At 36.5% G+C, this 19,893-nt stretch overlaps 1 protein-coding gene across 1 annotated transcript in view; it reads left to right on the plus strand.

Annotated features, from left to right (window-relative positions):
* The first annotated feature begins 11,434 nt into the window (after positions 1 to 11,434).
* Positions 11,435 to 19,893, plus strand: part of LOC136826581 (elongation factor Ts, mitochondrial-like) — a 33,952-nt gene continuing 25,493 nt past the window's right edge. The window contains 1 exon segment of the mRNA XM_067083795.1: positions 11,435 to 11,568. Within this exon segment, the coding sequence (XP_066939896.1) occupies positions 11,530 to 11,568 (39 nt within the window). The 5' untranslated portion in view covers positions 11,435 to 11,529.

Below are 19,893 nucleotides of genomic sequence, written 5' to 3' on the forward strand. Positions count from 1 at the left end.
GCAGCGCAAAAAAACATCTATGTTTACAAACTTAGGGAAGAGGAGGGGCGGTATTAATCTACGGTAAAAACCCTTCTGTTTTAACTACTGTAGAATATATTCATATATTATATTCGAGTTCCCCTCGTAGCTACTGTAGGTAAGAAATACACATTTTTTATAAGAAAAAAAAATTAACTTTGCATTCACCCTGCTGATTCTTTCTCAAGCATGACTCTGCTCCAGGAATCGTAACAATAAAATATACTCAGCAAGCGCTCGTTGTTTGAGTCCACAGTTGCTCTCTCTCTCTCTCTCTCTCTCTCTCTCTCTCTCTCTCTCTCTCTCTCTCTCTCTCTCCATCGTCTACTAGGTGCAGTTTAACCTTCGAAACTTTATCTTAAAGCTATATAGAAGGTCTTTGATCAATCAAAAATTCCATGCAATATAATTTAAGATTTCCTTCTTTTCAGTAACCAGGTTTTCATATACTTATTACACTTCATATAAATATAATAATTTGGTTTTATGACACTAAGGCTTTCGACTGTTCAGAAGAAAGAGTTGAGTGGCTGGAGGGCAAGACAAAGAGAAACAGATAAGAACTATGAAGTACAAGGATCTTAAGGTGGAACTGAAAATAAACCCTACAATTGCACTGAGAAGCAAGAAGTAATAGATAGAGATGTTGGAATGGAGGTAGATCTAATAGAAGGTTAAGAAGTCGGAGTAGCTAAGGACCGAAGGGACGTTACAAACACCTTTAGTAAGGACTGCAGTGTACTACGTGAGGTGCACTGACGGCGCTAATTCCCTACGAGGATGTAATTGTTTGTTCTTATTTTACGTATGGATACTGTACGGAATTTCTACGTCGACCTGATTATTGACTCTTGCAACCCTCTGTACAATCTGGAAAAGGGCTAAAGATTAATAGGGCCCTGAATCAGGGCGAGCTGTATCTGAACTCTCACTCAGAAAACAACCTTTTAGTTATAAATGTATAAAGAGACTCTTGAGTCAGGTCATTTCGCAAATGAAGGGAAAGTGAGTGATAAAAATGACTGGTTTCCGTGGTATGCGAGGAGGAGGAGGGACTCAAATGGGAGAAGCAGAAAGATAACAACAACTAGATAAAATGGATAGTATAGGTAACAGACAGAGAACCAGAGGGTTGTGAGGTGGTTGAGATTGCTGCTGATTTTATGCAGAAACCAGAAAGAGGGTGGTCTCGTGAAAGGGTACATTGTTTGAGAGTCGCGGGTATCTCTACGCACGACTCTCAAATAATGTACCAGGTCACGAGATCACCATTTTCTCTTGTTTCTGCATAAATCAGCGATCTCAGGAATCTCAAAATCCTCTGGTATACTGTCTGTCACCCATGCTATCCATTTTATTAAGTTCTTATCAAGTTTCTGTGAAGAAACCCTAGAAAATATTGTCTTTTCTGTGTAGCAGAAACTTATAATTAAAGAGCTTTTATAGATAATAAATGCAAGAAGAGTTTAACTCTATGGTATATGTAAGGTGATCGGAGCGCTAGCGATGAGTGTTCTTTCCATATGTATGAAACCGATGGAAAACCTTGAAAGAATTTTCTCCCACAGGAATAGTTTCTTTGAAACAGGACGAATTTGACATAACAGAAACTACTTATTCATGAGGGAGGATCATAAATTCACCCAGTATGAAAGTGGAAGTAACAGCATTAGGCAAAGATCCTGGCTTCCCATACGACTCTGATCATCGTCTTTATTTAATTATAAAAAAAATTCGGTGTTCAAAAAGTCTAATGGAATTGAAAATCTCGAGCACTATTTGTCAGAATTAAATTATGAAAATTTTCATAACATTTGAAAAAATATCGAACGCTACCAAAAAGCTATGTAAATTTCTCAAGTCTCCTTGCGTCTACAGAGATGATGGTATTAATGAGGTATCGTCAGATCTTTTGTTATGTCAGTATGAGAAAATTTTCCCTCAATAGTCGTCAGCAGCCTTCTGAGAGCTTTATGTGTTAACCAGGATAGCTCAAAAATGGTTCCTAAATTATTCCAACAAAATGTAGTATGATTAAGACCATCGTTGGGATGTATCCTGTTTGGTCACCTTACAAAAGTTCTAATTTACCAGACAGCTTCTGTTATTACCCTTAGTGACTGCACCCTCAACAACCATTGGATGCTATTCATTTGGCAGAGTATTAGAATCCAAAATCTGTTGACTGTGAAATGGTCTTCCTGACTGTATTATTGATGTCGATGATTATAATTTTAATGGCAGCTGTAGTAGGTTGTTTGATTTGAGTTACTGTTTTTACGTTTATCTATTCATTTACGGTATTTCCAATTATTTATTGTCTTTTTTCTCTCATGTGTAAACTCAAGATGTAAGAAGATAAGGTGAGTTACCGTGCAGGCTGCCGGGAGGATGGCTACGCTCAGTGACGTCACATGGCTCACTTGAGTGCTGAAGGTTTATACGACTTAATGGAGCCTCTTTGAGTTCACAGAACTGTTTTTGTTAACATTATAATTACTTCTTCATAAACTTACATATAAAATATAAACTGAACATTGGAAATGAAAACCAAAAGAAAAGGCATTTCAGAAAATAATTCAAAACTTTACTTATATTTCATCTAACACTCCCTTATTACTGCCTTAATTCTATCAAATGTTTATTATAAATTACTGAACTATTTTTTCATATTTTTATTACCTTTGCAACGTTTGTTTCTCTTTTGGGTTTTATCTTTTCATGCTGAAATAAATCCTGCGTCTAAAAAAATAATTCATTACATCCTCCAGAACATCAACGTTTTTGCTCTTGAAAATATCGAGAAGACTGGATACTGCTGTGTCTCCCGGCTTCAACGTTTCTCCACGAAAAGTTTTTAATAACTCTTCCATATGCTGCAGATCTTTTTGAAACTGTACAGATCTAGATAATATTTTTCTCTTTACATATGAGATCCAATCCTCACTTGCTCCATCTGTATCAGCTGGACCAAAAGATGGAAACTTATTCCTAAACTTATGTGCTATGAATCCTCCCAAATAACTTAGACTCATTTTCTATCACAGATTCTGGTTCTCCCTCCATTAAATTCCCTATGACAGCTTCCTCATTCTCAGTTTCATTGGTACAGGTAGGAGACGTTTCATGAGATATGCAGAGAGGCCATGTATATATATATATATATATATATATATATATATATATATATATATATATATATATATATATATATATATATATATATATATATATATACATATACACACACACATATATATATAAAGACAAAATCCACGAAGGAAAGAGAAATAATGGAGTGCTGCGAGGCCTTCCGACTATTGTCCTTTACTTAGCAGACTGAAGAAATATAAAAATAAGTTTACAAAGAAAGCTCATATAAATGACAGATGGGGATTACAAAGGAAAAAATATGTACCCGGAATCCAACACAATTGAAGAATTAGTAGAATTGCCAAATAAGGTTAAATATATAAGAGGTTTTACAAAGGATTAGGATCAACCCTTCAGAAGCAGGGACAGGACAATTAAAAGATTATACAAAGAGGTGACTGACCACCAAAAAAAGGTTATAAAAGTACAACTCATTAATTCTCTTGTTTTGGAAACAATAAACATTTTTGCAAGATGAACATTTTAACAAATTAAAAATTATACCAAACATACAAATACATATAAAATATATGTATAAGGTAAGTAATTTATAATTAAGTCAATGATTTTATCTTTTAGGTCATTTCTGAACATTTTTCTAATACAGGGATCCAAATAATACATACCAGGGATAAGGTTAAAATTACAGCTGGAAGTAAGATGTATAATAGCGGATTCCAAAAGATTTCTTGAAGAGAAATCTTTCGATCTGGCAATCACTAAACTTTCATCTAATTTATCCTGTGAGAGTTTTCACTTAAATGAGTGACTATAGCATTGTTTCTCCAGTTTTGACTGGATACTTATGTTGCTTAATACGTACATGTAAATCTTTGCTAGACTGGCCAGCATTAAAAGAGGGGCAGTCCAAACATGGAATTTTATATATTATCCTGTTGTTTTCTTTAGGGCTATTTTTTATTAACATTCCTTTTAGTGTGTTATAATAGGAAAACATGAGGTTAACATTAAGAGATTTTAACAAAGATTTTATGTTTTCGAAGCTACTAAAATAAGGCAAGCTAAGAGTGTTCCTAGGGGTTTCTTTCTCCACGTTACTTTCACCATAAAACTTTTTGTGGGCTTTATTGTAACAAATATCTAGTATATGTGAAGGATAACATAAATCTGTCCTCATTTTTCTTATGTATTCGATTTCTTGATCCAAATACTGGGGACTGATAATGTACAAAGCTCGTAAAAGCATAAAAGGAAAAATGAATATTTTAATGTTAAGGTGATGGCCTGAATAAAAATGGACATAAGTTAAGTTGTTGGTTGGTTTCCTATAAATACTGAATTCGTATTGAAATGGTTCTCTATGTATTAAAACATCTAAGAAAGGGAGGCAATTGTCTTTTTCTAATTCTAAAGTAAACTTAATGGATGGTACCTGGTTATTCAAATTAGAGATTAAATCATTTACATCAACACCAGCAGGCAAAACAGCTAAAATATCGTCAACATATCTATACCACTTTAAAGGGGTATAAATGATATTAGGTAAATATCGTTTTTCAAAGAATTCCATATACAAGTTTGAGAGGAGTGGGGATAAAGGGTTGCCCACTGCCATACCAAATATTTGTTGGTAAAATTCACTATTGAATATAAACTTATAATCACAAATGCACAAACTAGTGAGTGAAATAATATGACTTACAGGTAGAGGTAATTCATGACGGATTAGTTCATTACTAAGATACTCTAAAATAGAATCTATAGGGACTTTAGTAAAAAGAGAACAAACATCAAAACTAACGAATGTATCAGTGGGGCAAAAAGTTATTTTATTTATCAACTAAATCTAGACAATTATATGTGTGAGAATCGGAGATAGTTCCAAGTAACGGGGACAAGAGCTTGGTAATATATTTCGAAAATTTATATGATATTCAGCTAACAGTACTGAAAATAGGCCGCATAGGATTATTTTCTTAGCGCGTTTTTACTAATCCGTACAAGTAAGGTAACGAGGGAAATTTTACTGACAACTGACCTATCAGTCCTTTTTTATCTTTAAGGATTTTTTCCACTGTGCTACTGAAATTTTTTATGACATGATCAAGGGGAATTTTTGTTAGATTTTTGTAAGTCGTATCATCATCCAGTAGGGCTTGCATACGTGATATGTAGTCAGTTTTATCTAAAATTACAATACTATTCGACTTATCAGCTTTTGTGATGTGGATTGCATTGTCTTTTTTTTAAGATTGGTCAAACTTTTCTTATAAATCCTTGCTACCACGCCGTTTAAGAAGATATGACCATCACCCATTTTCAATGAATTCAGTGCCATGATGTTAAAACGCCACAATTGTGATAAGTTTATATTCAATGGTGAGTTTTACCAACAAATATTTGGTATGGCAATGGGCAACCCTTTATCCCCACTCTTCTCAAACTTGTATATGGAATTTTTTGAAAAATTATATTTACCTCATATCATTAATACTCATTTAAAGTGGTATAGACATGTTGACGATATTTTAGCTGTTTTGCTTACCGATTTTGATGTAAATGATTTAATCTCCAATTTAAATAACCAGGTACCATCCATTAAGTTTACTTTAGAATTAGAAAAAGACAATTGCCTTCCTTAGATGTATTAATACATAGAGAACCATTTCAATGCAAATTCAGTATTTATAGGAAACCAACCAACACCTTAACTTATGTGTTTTATTCAGGCCATCACCTTCATATCAAAATATTCATTTTTTCTACTATGTTATTAAGAGCATTGCGCATTGTCAGTACCCAGTATTTGGATCAAGAAATCGAATACATAAGAAAAATAAGGACAGATTTATATTATCCTTCACATATACTAGATATTTGTTATAATAAAGCCCACAAAAACGTTTTATAGTGAAAGTAACATGGAGAAAGAAGCCCCTAAGAACACTCTTAGCTTGCCTTCTTTTAGTGGTTTTGAAAACATAACATCTTTGTTAAAATATCTTAATGTCAACCTCATGTTTTCCTATAATAACATACCAAAAGGAATGTTAATAAAAAATAGCCCTAAAGAAAACAACAGCATAATATATAAAATGCCATGTTTGGACTGCCCCTCTTTTTATATTGGCCAATCCAGCAAGGATTTAGATGTACTGATTAAACAGCATAAATATTCTGTCAAAACTGGACAAACATCCAACACTATATTCATTCAATTAAGTGAAAACTCTCACACGATAAATTGGACTGAAAGTTCAGTGATTGCCAGATCAGACAATTTCTCTTCTTGAAATCTTTTAGAATCTGCTATTACACAGCTTACTTCCAGCCGGAATATTAATCTAAGCCCTGGCATGTATTATTTGGACCCTGTATAAGTAAAATGTTCAAGAATGGCCTGCAAGATAAAATCACTGACTTAATTAAAACTTAGTTTCCTTATATATATTTTTTATGTATTCACATGTTTAATATAAAATTTTGTTAAAAATGTTCACCCTGTAAAAATTGTTATAATTCACTGAGTTGTATATATTTGTTATAACATTTGGTGGTGGTCAGCCACCTTCCTTGTATAATCTTTTAATTGTCCAGTCCTTGCTTTTCGAGCTGTTGAGCCTAATCCTTTGTAAAATCTCTTAAATATTAACCCTGTTTTGGTATGTCTGCTAATCCTTTAATTGTGTTGGATTCCAGGTACATAAGTTTTTCCTTTGTAATCCCCATCTGTCATTTATACGAGTATATTCATCACTTGTTCCATATTTTTCAGTCTGCTGATTCAGTTATGCATAGTTGAAAGGCCTTACATTACATACACACTGCGTGGATGTTGTCTTTATAGATATTCATCAGTTCCATATTTGATGATTCATATATAATACATACATATATATATATATATATATATATATAAATATATGATTATATATATATATATATATATATATATATATATATATATATATATATATATATATATATATATATATGTGTGTGTGTGTGTGTGTATATATTTATTTATATGATTATCATTTTCATCTTCCTAAAACCCTGATATAAGTATGGTTATTCATATGCAAGAAAATTTTTAGTGATATTTCTCTCTCTCTCTCTTCCATAATCTTCTTCCTTTATCAAACTAATAACTGGCTATTTTCATCCCCATGAAAACAATTCTATTAAAATTTTGCTCTCGCTCTCGCTTTCGTGTTGACTAGCATTTTCTCTGCAGTATTTCTCAACAAACATAGTAGTAGAGTCTAGGCCTAATTCCCATTTTGTCAATCTTAACCAGTGAACATGGTTTATTTGCATTAGGAATCGAATGGAAGATATAACATACTGTATAGTATATGCTCTTTAATTTCTAGAATTATTCTTATAAACTTATGGTTCACTCATTTACGCAAAACCGCTCTCCTCTCAGTCTCTCTCAAATTGTCCGACAAATGATAGGTCCATTTCATGCACATGAAAATAATTTCAATAAAATGTTCGCGTCTCTCTCTCTCTCTCTTTCTCTCGTATTGACAAGTATAGCCCCTTTGCAGTTATTCTACAAATAGGTCTAGGCCTAATTTCAATCTTATCACTCTTAACCACTCAAATATAGTTTCTTACATTAGGAATCGAACGGAAGATATATTTATGCACTTTAATTGATAGAAGTATTCATATAAGCCTATCAATATATTTAACCACAGTTTTAAATGTAACAGGGAGACTAAACCAAACTAGAGTCAAGGTGTTAAATACCTGAATCAACAGTGCACTATCATGCAGAGGTAAATGTTGGTTCGGTATGGCATCATCCTTCAAAATGATTGCATTTGCAGGGCAGTGGTTAAGGAAATGAACCGAACACACTCTTGTGTTCTTGGTGTTTATATGGTCACTTCTGCAAATGTTCACCCACTCTCACATATTTTGGGATCTTTAGGGAAACGGTAAAAGCTAACATTGTCACCTCCAACACTGTCCATTTCTGGGTAACAGCATCCATAAATAGCGCATATCATCATGCCAATAACGTACTAAATTCCAAAAACCTGAAGAATTGTCACAATTTCGTGAAAACTCCCGCCTAGCTCTTGCTACATGCAAGAGGAGAAAGGCACCGTGTGACGTCATGCACGGGAGAGTTGAAAAATCGACCTCTGTGTACGTTACTCACCTTACATCTTGTGTAAAGAATTCTGTGAACAATTGCTTTCTAGTTCCTCCTTTCTAATATTTTCAAGCAAATGTTAATTGATTTTTGTAGAATATTAAATCTAAATAAATGCGCCACATTCCGCTTATCTTCATCGTTGGGTTTTATCGCGATAACAAGCTCGTCAGAATTTTTTAAGACAAGGTCAGCTCACAAAAATTTACCGACAATCCTCCCAAGATATAATACATAGTATTTTCAAAGACTATTCACACAGCTTTCACAATAATAATATTCATATACAATTAACATATGGCGCCACTGTAGCTTACTCCAGCTTACACAAGTTGGGCGGTGAGGTCACCACACAACCTTGTTCCATAATAGGCCTATACACACACACTATCATCTATCTACAGTATGTATATATATATATATATATATATATATATATATATATATATATATATATATATATATATATATATATATATACTGTAGCTGAGAGGGATGCGGCTGCTGTCAACCTAGGGAAACAGAACCAAGGGCAGAGAAAGACGTCCTGAGTAACGGCATTTCTTTCTTGCCGACGTTTTAAGACGTCTGTCTCATTATCTAAGCTGGCATAACACATTAAAATATAATAATAAAAACAGACTCATACTAAAAATTACAAACAAAATATACAAAATTATATGATAAAAAAGTAGAAAAACGTTACCAGTTAGACGAAGTACAAAAGCAGAGTGACATAAACAAAGAATTCCAGGCCGGGGTAACCTCACGTCAGGTAGAGTTGTTGAGGTAATTTGGTTATTCAGTCTTAGTACTAGTAGTTTAATAATAATAAAAAAGGGGTGATTCAAAGATAGGAAGCGAAGAATTGGGAACTTAGGAAAGTTTTTTAAAATCTTTATAATCAATTTCAGTCTTACACCTTTTAGCATGCTCTCGAATATTTGCGAACTCCGGATTAGCTAATTTGACTTCAGTTCTATAACTGACCCCCTTATGACCATCAATTCGAACTTTCTGCAGGCGGCATGAGCACCCACGCATCTCCCCTGGCTACATCGGGGGCAAGAAAACAAATAAACGATGCTATAAGTCATAAGAGGGATAATTTTGTTTCTGTGCTGGAATCAATTTACAGTTAATGGCAGGTGCATACTTTTGAATAAGGTTGTTCAAAGTACTGTAAAAAGACTTATCATGAATCGTAGGGAAACTGGCAAATAAGTCACCTTAGAACTGTAGTTATCTGTAATTTGGTTAAATATTTATTATTCAGAAATTGATTTAAACCTATATAAAAAAAAAGTCTGGAAGGATAACAGTAAAAAAAGTATTTGAATAAAAAATTTATTTCATTTTGAATCCAGACCAGTTGGAAGTTACAGTAAAATTCCTGTGGAAGACGATAACCAATGAGTTTAATTTAAAGTTAAAACAGCAATGACTGAAAATTCAAACATTGACCGGTTAAACTCACAGGGATTTTACTGTAACTTCCAGCTGGTCTGGATTCAGTAATGGAATAACTTTTTTCTTCAAATACCTTTTAGACAACTGTTACCCTTCCAGACTTTTTATATATAGGTTTAAATAAATTTCTGAATAATAAATATTTACCCAAATTACAGATAACTAGGCTACAGTTCCCAAGGAGACTTTTTTGCCAGTCTCCCTATGATTCATGATAAGTCTTTTTACATTACTTTGAACAACCTTATTCAACAGTATGCACCTGCCATTAACTGTAAATTGATTCCAGTCAATCCTCTCACTATTAAATCGATATTCCAGTACAAAGACAAAATTAACCCTCATGACTTCAAGTATCGTTTATTTATTTTCTTGGCCCCGATGTAGTCAGGGAAGATACGTGGGTGCCTCACGCCGCCTGCTGAAAGTTTGAATTGATTGTCATGAGGGTGTCAGGTATAGTACTGGCGTCAAATTATCTAATCCAGAGTTCTTAAATATTCGAGAACACGCCAAAAGGAGAAAGGCTGAAATTGATTATAAAGATTTTAAGATGCTTTCCTTAGTTCCCAATTCTTCGCTTCCTATCCTTGAATCACTTTAAATTAAACTACTTGTACCAAGATTGAATAACCAAACTACCTCAACATCTCTTTACCTGACGTGAGTTTACCCCGGCCTGGAATTCTTTGTTTATGTCACTCGGCTTTTGTACTTCATCCAACTGGTAATGTTTTTCTACTTTTTTTCTCATACAACTTTATTTTATATTTTTGTTGAAATTTTAAGTATGAGTCTGTTTTTATAATTATATTTTAATGTATTATTCCAGTTTTGATAATGAGACAGATGTTTTGAAACGACAGCAGTAAAGAAATGCCGTTACTGTGTGGAGACGCAATTCCTCTGCCCTTGGTCCTACACATATATAATGTATGTGTGTGTGTGTATATATATATATATATATATATATATATATATATATATATATATATATATATATATATATATAATAATAATAATAATAATAATAATAATAAATTCAAGTGTGGATGGGTCATGGCTGGTTCTAAATGTAATTATTGATTTTATGTCATTTGGCTGATCACACCTTAAAGTGCGAATCTTGAAATTGATAACCCATTATAACAGCATGTACAATGTATTTGAAATGTTACTGTACAAAATGAGGGCACTCACCACTTTTGTAAAGTTGAAACTACTTTATATTACTTGGCAGTGTCGCGTTCTTTACTTTTAGTGTATCCTCTGCAAATGCTGTTTATTCTGTTAATCTGGGACACTATAGTAGTTATATCAGTTGCCATCCAGTAGTCCTCCGTTCCAGATTTTATATAGGTGCCATTTTTTCTTATTCATCTGTTAATTTTTTATCGTTTTACCATATGCTACTAACAATTATACTCAATCACTTGCTATGAATTGGATTTTACTTTGAAAAACACATTTTACAAAAGGGAATATTCAATTCTTATTCCATCGGATGATTCAATCCAATTGTTAATTTTGTATCTTTGATAGATATTTATCGAAAATGCCAACTATTTCAAGAAAACAAGTGAAAAAATCTGTTTCATGCTTAATTAGAATTGCGGGATGCATAAGAAGGGGAGTTATAGGAGGTGCCGTTGCAGGTATTGATATTCAATGTAATGTTTTGCGTAACTTCGAGACGGGACCACGAACACTTTTGGAAAAGAAAATATTAAGTAATCGTTGTTTCATTAGAAATGGCAACTTTAGCTTTGCTACGTTTACATGGGATAAGGGTAAGTTGATATTCCCAGACTGCGTTAGTTAGTATAGGTTACATTAGGCTACATTGACTGTGGTGGATCTTAGACAATTAGGCTACCGGTAAACTAGCCATGATGGTAACCTGTCAAAAAGATTGTTGTCATTGTTGTAAGCTAGTGTTATAAATGAGAACGAATAATGAGATCAAACTTAGTTTATTTTTAAACGTAGAGGAATGAAGTATGACAAAATTCGTAGTAGGGCTTACTGTGGTGATTTAATTCCTTGCCAAATATATGACCTGTAGCCTATTTTTCCGACTAGTTTTCGGCTATGTGGTACCCCGCTACGAGACGAGGCTTTTTTGGTTGTGGGTACTGCACTAGTGAAAACTTGAGGGTATTTCTACATAACAGCTCTGCACGAATTATTGGTATTAGTATACTTTACACCCGGTCTGCAACCCAACTATGAAACCCACATAGATAGGTAGTATGCAATGAGAGGAGTTCAAAACACCCCCAGCTTTCCATTCGCTAATTAATAGTTTCGGAGGTATGATTGGTAAATGTTGAAAAGTTACCAGTATAAGATAGAGCTTTATAACTGACACAGCTGTGTAGAACTCAAAACTAACATTTTGAACCCCTGTACCACTAGTTGCAAACCAAAATTTACTTATATAATGAATTTGTATAAAAAAAAAAAAAAACGATTTTTCACTCTTCAGTAAACTGAAAATTTTCTAAGTCTTAAGTTCATCTTAGCCCCGCCCGAAACTGCTCTTGTTTGTTTGTTTGTGCGTGTTCGTCGACGACTGTTTGGGTGAAGTTCCGCCCACGCATTTGAATCAACCAATAAATTCAATTTTTTCTAGTTGGCGCATTTTTTGAAGCCTCTCCCAGTCTCTTTCTAGCCAATGGGAGTTCATTATTCAAATGTCTTTAGGTAGACTCCGGATATATTTCAAATTTCAAATTGCTTAGTTGTTGGCCTCAAGAATGGAACGACTCCAATTGTGCGTTTCATGCAATGTATCTTACTTTCGTGCTTTTAAAGTTTTTTGAAGGAGGAAAAGGCAGTGGACTTTTTAAGAAGACACTGGGTGCCGCCCATACAGGTTTCTTGTAAAAAGGGTGAAAAACCTTATAGATACAAAGAAGACAGGAAGCAGCGGGTGTGTGACTGTTATGTGTGCTATATTAAATGCAAGAAGAGAAAGTATTGCAATTTCGTAGTGAGTGACTCTCGGGCTACACACAATATTTTTCTTGCATGTTTTGATGGTTTTTGCATGTTTCATAAATTTTTATAATGTTAGTTTTCTTGTTTTGTTTTTATTATCCTTCTCACATCGCTTGTTAATACCCTGTGGCTAGCGCATGCAGTGCATCACTACTGCCTGCCAGATCATTTGAGCTTGGCAAGAATTTTTCAAAATGTGGATAAGGCGCAAAGCACCGTTCCGCTACTCCCAAACTGAAAGCAGAAATGTTAAAAAAATGACCGTTAAAAAGGTTGCGTCACCACGTTGTTGGGTTATGTTGAGGTAGCAACTATCAGAAAACGATAGTTTTGCCGAAGATAATAACATCAGAAAACAACAAAACAAGAAAACTAATAGGAAAAAAGTTTTATGCTCGCTGGAGGTTTCCGAACAATGACCTTTGACTTTAAACAATAATGGTATGAAACATGCAAAACCCATCAAAACAAGAAAAATATCGTGTGTAGCCTGAGAGGCAGTCCGGGTGGGTAAAGTATAATTTTACTGAATTATTTTCGTGGAAATTGATTTGTTTACTTTTAGTGATGCTGATGAAGTAGGTGGTGGTGTTTATTGTCAGTCAACTAGTATTAACATACAGCTCTCCCCAATAATGTTGGGAGAACTCGGGGTTTTGGGTGGGGAAATAGCCTACACTGGGAGAAAACTGGACTGTCATGTTGGTTTTATGGAATGGTTCTGCACATTCGCAAGTCATTAGGGGGCCATATGTTCAAGAAGGGAATGGCTAAGTAAATCTATTACGAAAGGAACCATACTAACCTAATATACTGTAACCTAACCTAACCTAGTAGGCCAGCCATGTTACTTATGGGGGCCGAGCCCCCCAGGCCCCCCTGGTGAAGGAAACCATTTTTTGCCAAAAGTTCACCTATAACACTGCGCATATACAATAGCATTCCAGGCTGGCCAGCATATGGTATTTCTAAATATTGGCTCTGCACGGATTGTATGGAATTGTTGCGTGAATACAAGAGACATTAGGGAGCCATATGTTCAAGAGGGTATTGGCTAAGGAACCATACTAACCTAATGTATCCTACTTAACCTAACCTAGTAGACCGTGTTACTAAGCCAGGGGGCGGAGCTCTCTGAACCCCCCCTTTGAAGGAAATTCCACTCTTTATCAAAAGTTCCCCCATAACACTGTGCATGTGCAATAGCATAAATATAATCAGTTCTGAGGTTAATTACAGTCGACTGACAAAAAAACGGTAAATTCTTGATAAGCAACCAAAATACTATAGAAAGAGTCAATTTCTGAGGTAATACTCGACACAGAGCTAATACTTAGCTCTACCCAGCATACAATAACATATCAGTTCTGAGGTTAATTACAGGTTAATTACAGTCAACCGACAAAAAATAACAGTAAATTCTTAATAAGCAACCAAAATACCCTAGAAAAAGTAGACAATTTCCAAGGTAATACCCCGTGTGGAGTTGTTCCATAGTTTTACCAATTTCTGTAAACATAAAGTTTATAAAAAATGCATACTGTAGCTCACTTGTTTCAACAGTAACAATCACTTGAAAATTTTGTATTTTTTCTATTTCATCACCAGTTCTTTTGCTTTGATAGCAAGTCTTCTTAATGTGCTTAATACGAAATGCATACTAAAATCTATTGCAAATTTACTGTTAATGAGACATTTACTTTGTGTGTCAATATTCATACCATGGGGACTGGTACTAAATAATTTACATGTTCATGAGAGTGGAATTAGTATTAAATAAAAGTTTACCATTTATAAAGTATGAAAACATATGAAGAACAGTTACATGGATGGATCTGACCTAACATAATAAAAGGCAATAGGTCCTAATCTGAAAAGGGAAGACAAAGCACCCCACTTAACCTGACCTAGAACAGTTAAAGTGTCTGAGTGAAATACTGAGATGGTTCTTGACATAAGCTAACCTAGGGCCTTGGACCCCTTCCCAATCCTAACCTAACCTTGCGCACAATAAATCGTAAAACCAGAATACAGAACCCAAGTCTTACCTTGAAAATTGCACATAGTAAATTCCTTACCATAAGTTTTGGATTTACACAGCTAAAGGAAGCACTTCCCTCCTGTCCCACTCCCAATCCTGGTAATTGATTCTTTAAGCTGTGCCATTACCTTACTTCCAGATGGACAAAGGATCTTTTATATACATCTTGTGTAATATGAAATATATCATTGTTAACCTGAAGAATTTGTGAAAAATGGCTGAAGTCTGAAAATATTCAGGGACTTTAGCATAAGAATTTATGAAGTTTTATTTGAATGAAAAGGGGAGTAATTCTGTAGGATGAGATTAGGAAAGCCTCTATAAATGCTCATGAATTGTGCATGCACCACAAGTTCCTATCACCTCCTATAGTAAAATCCATGGCTCTTTTCAGCTAAGCCCCGCCCTCTGCTTACGTCACGACCATTGGATAGCATTGGTTTTGGAAAGTTGGTTAATCTGTGGTTCTTCCCATCTTCATTAATTAAGCAGTGGTTGTTTTACCAAGCTGAAATAAGTTCTACTGATTATCAAAAGTAAACATTATATTATCCCCTGAAATAAAATCTTAATACACATGTTCCTAAAAATGGTAAAAAAATAGGAAAATATGAATGAAGTCAGGAGTGTTCCTCAATGCTGCAATGTTGTTTTTGTAAATGAGGTTTATCTGACCACGGAGGTGACATGAGGAATGTCAGCGTTTGAATCGGTACACTTGAATTACAGGTCAATGATAATTACCTCTGATATTATGGGCAACAGATGCCATCCTACAAGACTGGTCCAATCTGGATCTGTATGCTTTTCTGCCCTTCAGCGTGGTCGGGGAAGTGATAAACAAATTTCAAGCCCACCACAATGCAATTACAGTAAACCCCCCGTATTTGTGGGGGATGCGTACCACATCCCCCATGAATAGCTAAAATCTGCGAATACTTAAAATCCCTCTAAAAACACTTAGAATTGCCTATTTTGATAGTTTAAACACAAAAAAAAACTCAAAAAATGCCTACACCCGAGTATTTTAATAGTTTTATCACAAAAAGTGCATTTAGTCATGAAAAAGTTATGAAAATATAGTAATTAGTGAATATTTCTCTGAAAAATACAGCGAATGGGTGAATTTTCTGCGAATAATGGGTAGATACGTTCCACAGAGAAATCCGCGAATACCTGATTCTGCAAATAGTGAGACCGCGAATATGGGAGGTTTACTGTATGACCCTCATAGGCCCCATTTTGGCCCCTGAAGGAAAGGTTCCCAGACCTTGTTTGGTTATTGGTGGATTTTCCAAGACTCCTTCCCCAAAAATTGTCTTTACTCAAACAAACCCACTTCAGAAGACACCACCAAGGGTTGTATGCTCTTGCCCTGACAGGCTTCAGACTGTCTGCAAGATTGTCAGAGCGAAAGGCTTTTCAAGGGGAGCTGCAGAGGCTGTTGCAAGATGCAGGCAAAAGTCTTCTAGTCTTGATCAGGCCAAGTGGGCAGTCTTTCACCAATGGTGCCTCAAGCACAATGTCTCTTCTTCTTAGACATCTGTAACGCAGATCACTGATTTCCTCCTATACCTAAGGAATTCTAGGAATTTGTCTTCCTCCACCATTAAGGGGTATCGAGCTATGCTTTAGTTCAGTTTTTAAACATAGAGGCCTGGATCTTTTCATCAGTTTCGGACATTAACGACCTGATCAGTTCCTTTGATATGTCAAAGCAGAGGAAGGACAATCTGGTCTTTTGGAACCTGGATGTAGTGTTGAAGTGGCTAACAGGTCCTGCTTTTGAACCCCTCTGTTCCGCCTCTCTTAGGAACTTCACTTGTAAGACGCTCTTCCTCTTTGCATTAGTTACTGCTAAACGCACTAGTGAAATTCAAGCCATCAATATTAGGGTAGGTTTTTCCCAAGGGGATACAGTTTGCACCTTTACCCCAGGTTTTTGGCCAAGAACGAGTACCTGTCCAAGTCCTGGCCTTGTTCTTTTACCATTAAGAATTTAATGGACATCCTTGGCTCCGAGGAAGAAGAGAGAGAACTTTGTCCTGTAAGAGTTCTGAGGTACTATCTGAGTAGGACAGAAAATATCAGAGGTCCATCCAGTAACCTCTGGTGTTCAATTAAGAACCGTTCTCGTCCTCTGACTAAGAACGCCTTGTCATTTTTCCCAAGGGACTTGATTTCAGAAGCACATTCACAAACCCAGGAAGACATGTTGCCTACTTTTAAAGTGAAAGCTCATGAAGTCAGAGCAGAAGCTACCTCTTTGGTTTTTAGGCACAAAATGTCCCTATCTTCCATTCTTCAGTCGACCTACACCTACTGGAAGTTTAAGTCTATTTTCGCATCTCACTACAGTATTCGGAGGAGGTGGAAACAGTGTTTGATAATTGCAGTACCTTGGAACCGTTATCGGTGGCTGGCATGGTACTGGGTGATGATTCATAGGAAGCTCTTTTTCTCCTCCTAATCTTTCACCTTCATGAGGGTTTTCGAGTTTTTGGGGAGCCTGGGGGTAAAGTGTACCTGGAGTACCCACCAGTCTTAGTGGATGGGTTTTGGTATTTTCAGAGTAGGTGATAGTGTTGTCTGGTTGTTTTTAAAATATGGTACTGTGCCCAGGACAAGGGCACTTTCATATGCTTTGCTAGCCATCAGGCCTATCCTCCACTGCAAAACTCCTACTTAAGTAGAGGCGACCCATAGTTCAACCGCTACGACACTACAGGTTAAGATGAGCACCAACCAGAGTCAGTACTCACCTGCAGTACCTCTCTTACCAGGTAAGGAAACAACAAGCAGTGTATCAATGCTGGCAAATTTTCTATTTCAAAGTCATTACCATGCTTTAATGTTTTGAAGTAGAATAGTATGTCCATACATCCTACCTCCATTCAATGTGAGATTCAGGTATGCAATTACTTGGTAAGTTACTTAAATAAAAATGATATTTTCATAATAAAATTAAGTTTCATATATACTTACCAAGTAATTACAGAATCGGAGCCCACCCCCTCCCCTCTTATGGACATAAGGGCACAAACAAAATTGAGCTTTCCTGAGTGCTCTGATAGTTGGCGGGGCCTGTCATCTACACAAAAACAATAGAAGCGCTGTCGCAAGTTTTTAAAAAGGCTGCAACACGAGTAGAAATGTTAGCTATGGAATTACTTGGTAAGTATATATGAAACTTAATTTTATCATGAAAATATAATGTTTTTGGAATAAAGAAAAGCAATAATGAGGGACTCGTTAATTGGCTGCAACTTCAGTAGAGAAGGAATTTACTATAAAGTGTTACTTGGCTACTGGTGCTATGGGCTGAGGCTTCAATTGGCATTTCCTTTATTCCCATGATGACTTAAATGCAATCTCTATTTTCCAGGGTGATTCAGTTCTGTATATGAGTATGATATGAATGTTTTTTTTCTTTCCAAGTACAGTATAATGGAAGATTAAAGCATTTTTCAAGATTCTGAAACTTCTGTTTTTACTTATAGAACTTACCTGGTAGTTACATATAGCTGTCGTCTCTGACGTCACGGCAGAATTTCAAATTTCGCGCTAGCGCTATAAACACCTAGGTGATCCCTCTACCAGCGCCCTCTATAGGTAACAAGGAACTATCCCAACAATGTTCTAGAACCCATTAAGTTTTCTGCCGAGAGACCGGCAACACGGTCTCGTTTTTTGGTTGAATTTTTTGTCTGCAAGTCATACTTAAGTATTTCTGTGTGGTTTTTTGCTAGCTAGCGCTTTGCAATTTGTGGTTGGAATTAATTCATTGTACAATATGTCTGATTCTGGTTCTCAGTATAGATATTGTGCTTTAGGCTGTAGGACTCGATTGCCTAAGGCGGCTATCGACCCCCATTCAGTTTGCTCTTCATGTAGGGGTAAATTTTGTAATTCAGAGGATACATGTGAGGAATGGATGCATCTAACAACGGATGAATGGTCTGCCTTAGAGAAATATCTACGAAAGTTAGAAAAGGACAGAGTTAGGAAGGCTTCGCAGAGGTCATCATCTGCTAAGTCTGTAGGGCAGGTAATTCAATCTGTTAACCCCTCTCCTATTAACTCTCCTTTGTCCGACCCTGTTGATCCCAATCCTATCACCGTGTCAGAGTTAAAAAGTCCAGATGGACACTAAATTTTCAGCAGTGCTTTGGCCATCCAGACGATGGGCCAAGCCATTGAAAAGTTGGCTCCTCGAAGTGAAGTGTTAGTGGAGGAGGTGTCTGTTCGACCCACTCGTTCTCCCAGGTCTAGACCTCTGTCGGACTCCCCTGGTTCAGGGAGAGGGCATGTCGAAAGCTGAAAGGAGGCGAGTGGGGCTTGCTCCCGAACAGTCGCCCCCTCAAGTATTCCTGTTGTGCAATCCCAGGATGCTTCCGCACGCCATAGGAAAGGCGCTGCTGGGGATGTGTCTTCTAGTGGTGCTGATTCTTTGACTCCTCCTCGAAGTGGGTGCTTCAAGCATTCTTCTCGCCCTCTCAAGAGGTCTCGCGCCGTCTCTCCTGCAGCGATTCCTAAGAAAAGATCGTTGACGGATCCACAAGCGGGCTGTAGCTTCTGGGAGGATCCTGAAGTTTTTTTCTCCTCCTCTTCAGTGGATCCGCCCCCTCGTCGGGAGGAACCTACGCATACCATTGCTAGTAATAAGCGTGATTTTGTACCAGGAGCGTCTATATCTCGTCCAGCTTCATCGCAGATAGTGCCTCCTCCTGCTACCGGTCAACAAGATCCCCGTTTTGTCGCTCAAGTTACGGACAAATTGACGGATCTTATTCAGTTCTTTTGTGGCGCCCGTGCTGCTTTGGGAGCACCTGTTGCGGAGGCGCTTCCTTTGAATGCGCCACAAGTCTTGGCGCAAGAGCCTCCCACTTCGCATGCACCAGTGAAGAGGCTCAACCAGGCGCTTCAGCATTCTTCTCTGGCTCCGGATACGCCATGTTCTGTTGGCGAGGCGCCACTTCAGCTTGGCGCGGCACCACTTCAGCATGGCGCGGCGCCACTTCAGCATGGCGCGGCGCCACACCTGACGGATTCGGCGCCACATCGGCATGGT

The sequence above is a fragment of the Macrobrachium rosenbergii genome, chromosome 41 (genome assembly GCF_040412425.1).
Source record: "Macrobrachium rosenbergii isolate ZJJX-2024 chromosome 41, ASM4041242v1, whole genome shotgun sequence".
NCBI lineage: Eukaryota > Metazoa > Arthropoda > Malacostraca > Decapoda > Palaemonidae > Macrobrachium > Macrobrachium rosenbergii.